The sequence below is a fragment of the Protobothrops mucrosquamatus genome, unplaced genomic scaffold (genome assembly GCF_001527695.2).
Source record: "Protobothrops mucrosquamatus isolate PMUCROS unplaced genomic scaffold, P.Mucros_1.0 scaffold_302, whole genome shotgun sequence".
NCBI classification, from domain to species: Eukaryota; Metazoa; Chordata; class Lepidosauria; order Squamata; family Viperidae; genus Protobothrops; species Protobothrops mucrosquamatus.
The window spans coordinates 90,497-95,518 of record NW_015386378.1 but is presented as its reverse complement, the minus strand read 5'-3'; the positions used below and the strand labels follow the sequence as shown (position 1 = coordinate 95,518).

The 5,022-nt window shown below is 49.7% G+C and overlaps 1 protein-coding gene across 1 annotated transcript in view; it reads right to left on the bottom strand.

The window, feature by feature from the left end:
- Positions 1-369: 369 nt before the first annotated feature.
- Positions 370-5,022, bottom strand: part of URM1 (ubiquitin related modifier 1) — a 15,303-nt gene continuing 10,650 nt past the window's right edge. Inside the window, exons 3-5 of the mRNA XM_015832100.1 lie at positions 2,527-2,608; positions 1,021-1,069; positions 370-469 (exon numbers count right to left, since the gene is read on the bottom strand). Coding sequence (XP_015687586.1) covers positions 401-469; positions 1,021-1,069; positions 2,527-2,608 — 200 coding nt within the window. The 3' untranslated portion in view covers positions 370-400. The remainder of the gene's footprint in view (positions 470-1,020; positions 1,070-2,526; positions 2,609-5,022) is intronic.

Below are 5,022 nucleotides of genomic sequence, written 5' to 3'. Positions count from 1 at the left end.
CCATCCCCTCCACCCCTTGGGATTGTCTCTTCTGGCTGCTAGGGAGAGAAAAAACGGGCCTTCTTGTTCACCTGATCACAAACAGGCACTGCAAATTGCAACAGGGCTCAACTGCAGCCCTCTTGGTTCCCTCGTCAGTTCTCAGAGTCAACAAACGGTTGGGGGGGGGGGTTTCTCCTGACCCACAAACGAAGAGAAAGTGCTCCAGAATCACACCTTTCCAATCCCCAGCTTGGGATCCAACCCTGCAGAAGGAAGGCAGGTCCAAACGCTCCCCAAAATCTGAAGACGTTGGCTCAACCCGGAGAAAAGAGGGAATCTCCGTCCTCTCAAAGGCTGTTTAGTTTTGCGGTTGCCGTTTTGGGACACACACATACACACCTTCGCGCACCCCGGCGGCCTAGCCACCGTGTAAGGTGGAGATGAAAACCACGTGATCCCGGTCTTGCAGTTGGTAGTCCAAGTTGCCCTGAAGGAAGGAAGGAAGCAAGCAAAGGAGAGTCAACGTAGGAGACGAGCAGAAAGAGCTGGAAGGCGGAGTTAAATATGTCAGCAGTTTGGCATCCTTGCGCAACCACAAGGGATCCATGTCCAGCCACCACTGAATCCCGTATTTATTTATTTGCAAAATTTACTGGCTGCCCATCTTACCCAGAGTTCACTCTTTCTGTTGACCCTTATCTAGCGCTGACCGATAGGTTGACCAGATTCTTGTGTATCAGCTTAAACAATACATCTTTCTGAACTACCACTCAACCTATGGTCCTGATCCTTTGCACCTGACATTCAAGGGACGCTTTGGAAAGTCCCTTTTGCTCCTCCACAATCCAGGGTAAATGCCCCAAAGTGGCCAAGAGGGCTGGGCACCCCAGTGGGAATCCAATAAGACAGGGAAGGGGGCCTGATGGTTCATTTCAGCATCCAGCACTCCCCCAAACCTGACACCACAACCCCTTTGCTCTCCCTTCGGGCCACCCCAGAAAATAAAGACACCCTCCGAATAACCGAAACGGGACATACCATCAGCTCCCAATCTGCATCATTAATAAGCACCAGAATTCCTGGGCGCCTACAGGAAAAGAGAGAAGCTGTTAAGAGAACAGATTTGGGGTCCAAGAACATACATGTCGTAGGACGTTTTGGGGGAGCGCCCTCAAACCGTTTCTTCCCTCAATGGTTTCATCACCAATCTATTTCCGCTTTCGAAAAACCTCTCCCACGGTTCAGCCGAGATCTATTTTCCACAAGTGTATTAAATTCATGTTTTAGAACTCCCTTCTTTTGAAATGTTGCCGTATTCGGGACCTATCGCCCTTCCTGGTTTGAATCGTCTTCAACGGAAAACAACCCCTTCAATTTTCACGGCTTCCTCGCAGCCTTTACTCTGCCCTCTCTAACCGGCAACATCCATCAAGCAGGTCCACCTCAACGGTTAAACGACAAATTTACTCCAGCCTGCTTAGCTTCTTACAGGCTGGGCTGGCCACTTCCAACCCATTTGCAACAACTCCAGTTCACATCCATAAGGACTAAAGCTTCTTCCCCCCCCCTGAAGGTTTTGGATTCTCCCACCTTAAGGTTTTGGGGGTGGTCTCATTTTGAAGGTCCGTGGCGGCTACCGCCCAGACGGTCTGGAGGCCAAGCAACTCCAGTTAGCATCAGGATAGGCTGCGACTAATAGAGAGATACTCTTCCTAAAACACTCCAAGGCAGAAACGTCATCAGCGGCATGGTACAATCCTGATCATGCTTGTAATTTAAATCTGCCTTGCGGACTGAGTGCGGGGGAAGCCGAGGTGGTGAAAGGCAGGCAGGCAGGCAGCCCCAGCGCCTCCGGGAAGGGGCTGCCAGCAGCATCGTGGGTCGAGAGAGGAATCCCGTCGGCTTCCTAGCCATTGTTTTCCCCAGGGATTGGGGCAGGGGGGGAGGGAAACACCTGGCGCTCCGTTCCCCACCCTCCCACACCGAATGGAGGGGACGAATGCTAAGCACGCCATCCTGGCTTCATTGCGGAGAGGAAATTTAGGAAAGGGGGGTGGGAGGGGTGGGAGGAACTTGAAAAAGAGGAGGATTTCCACAAAGGCTGTGTAAGGCAGTCCTCCGTTCTTAAAGGATGCTAATTGTAGGAGGCGGACGGCGCCGTGGTGAAGACACCACCGAAGCCATCAGCTACGGGAGCGACGATGCTGTCCCGCGGACAAGGGCAGTGTGGCGTGGAGGATTAGGGAGACAAGCCCAGCCCAGGGAGAGAGAATAAATGAATAACCTCTCTACAGCCATTTTTTTAAAAAAAGAGATCCAGCCAGATCCTACAACAGGCACTGGCCAGGTTTTTAAGCTTTGAAAGAGGGAGTCAACAGCCCTGATTTAGCAGCGCTTCCTCGCCACTTTGGCCTCGGCAAGAGAATTTCCTAGAAAGAGAGGGCCTCTTGGCCGCAGTTTGCAGAAAGCTGTGTCTCCGTGCTCGGTGTGTGGTGTGTGTGAGTGTGTGTGTGTGTGTGTGTGTGTGTGTGTAGGGGTACTCACACGGAGTCTCCTTGCACAAATAATTCAGGCCTCTCCTTCAGCAGATTCTCTTTAATCCACGTCAGCAAATGCCGGAGGTTCCCTAAAACAAAACAAAACAAAACAAAATAAAATAAAAAAAGACCTCACCGGGAGCCTATTATAAGCCCCGAGGTTGACGTTCCTTAATTCAGCAAATCTTTTATTTTCTCTGTTTAGGAAAAGCACACACACACACACCCCTGCTTCCTGCAGGGAGAAGTGTGGGGCGATTACAACCCCTCCTTGTTTTTAGTTATCAATTTGACTGATAACGGGCAAAAACAATTTTCTTTGCGGGGACGATAACATCAGCTCTCGTTTCTTCCTGGGGAGATGAGAAAGGGCTGGGAGGGGGGTGGTGGTGGTGGTGCAGAGGAAATTAATTGGTTAAAAGGATCTTTTCAAAAGAAGACAGGGCTGGTAATACTTCATGTGGGTTCCCCCCCTCCCCTACTGTTTCTGTTCTTTGTCTTCCACAGAGCTTGGTCCTTAAAAGTCACTCCGCCGGACTCTGGGTGTCTCTTAAGGACACTGCATCAACCACCCCCCCTCCCTCTTTCCACAAGGGTTTCAGACTGCGTACATTTGGTGTTCGTACTAACGCCGTAAAATAACAATACATTTAGCCCCCAGCTCATCTCATTCAGCTCACTCCATCTCAAATTATCTTGAAATCCCGCCACCAAACCCAAGCCTGTAATATTGGTCCTCGTACCGCAGGATGGAATAAAAGGACGGTGATTAAGGTCAATGTTCATTAGCAAAAGATCTTTTTGGTTATTCACTTTGGGTCCCCCCCCCAATCGTCAACAAAGGTGCTCGTGGTTTAGCCTGTCCAGAGATTGAGGCGGTCTATTCATTTTGTAAACAAATAAAATACCTTTCCCCCCCCCCCTCCAGAGTAAAAAAATAAATAAAAATAGTTCCGCGTCACTTCCATGCACTGATTTAATTTCTAAGGGGGATGTCTTGATGGATTCAAGAGGCAAACTTTAAGGAAGGGCCTCCCTTAATATGAGGGTCTGGTCTTACAGGGATGAGCTAAAGATTGGGAGAAGAGGGGCTTTCCCTCCCCCCCCCACACTTGGAATACTGCATGCAGTTTTGGTCACCACGATGTACAAAAGATGTTGAGACTCTGGAAAGAGTACAGAGAAGAGCAACAAAGGATCAGGGGACCGGAGGCTAAAACATACAAGGAACGGTTGCTGGAATTGGGTCTGTCCAGTTTAATGAAGAGAAGGACGAGGGGGGACATGATAGCAGCATTCCAGTATCTCAGGGGCTGCCCCAAAGAAGAGGGAGTCAAGCTATTCTCCAAAGCGCCTGAAGGCAGGACAAGAAGCAACGGGTGGAAACTCATCAAGGAGAGAAGCAACCTAGAACCAAGGGGAAACTTATTGACAGAACAATTAACCAGTGGAACTACCTGCCTCCAGAAGCGGTGAATGCGCCAACACTGGAAGTTTTTAAGAAGAGACTGGACAGCCATTTGTCTGTAATGGGATAGGGTTTCCTGCCTGAGCAGGGGATTGGACTAGATGACCTCCAAGGTCCCTTCCAACTTTATTATTATTATTATTATTATTATTATTATTATTATTATTATTATTATTACTGCAATTGAGAAGTCAAAGCTAGATCAGATTGTGGAGTGGAAAGGAAGCTGTGGCCAGCCAAAGAATCAAGGCTTTCAATCAATCAATCAGAAGAGAGCTGGAAGGGACCTTGGAGGTCTTCTAGTCCAGCCCCCTGCTCAAGCAGGAGACCCTAGACCATTCCAGACAAATGGCTGTCCAATCTCTTCTTAAAAAACCCTAGTGATGAAGCACCCACAACGTCTGAAGGCAAGCTGTTCCGCTTTGTTAATTGTTCTCACTGTTAATTGTCCTCACTCCTTAATTCCAGGTTAATTAAATTGACTCGGTTTGTTTGCTCTGCTGCCTTCTGAGCTGTTCGCAGGACCTTAGGACCGTCAGCCTGGCATGCAGTTCCAGAACAACATGCGAAGTAGGACAAGGAGGTCCACTCTTTGCTCCGCTTGGGTTGGGGAATTTAGCAAGGTCTCACCTGCCACCCCCAGTTTCTGTGCCTGCTATCCCAGGAACGGGATTTTCCTGGGTCACCCCGTCCCTCACCTTGCCCACAAGGCCCTGGGCACAAGGCTGAGGCCCGGGCACCATATTGAGGCCAGGAAGAAGATGTACGCCAAGCCATTATCGGGGCGTCAACGGTTCCATCAATTCTTGAATGGGCTGCTCAGATGCTTGACGGGAAGGTGGGGTGGGGGGACCCAGAGCCTTCCCCTGGGCCTTTCAGCCCCCCTTCCCCAGGAAAAAGAGATCATTTATCACAGCAACCACAGCCAAGCTTCAATTTGCTGAGGTCACTACCTCCGGCCAATTGTCATCCTGTCATCATGACAAAGGCCAGTTCCCTGAACGCTGTAGCACCTCTTTGGACTGATAGATGACT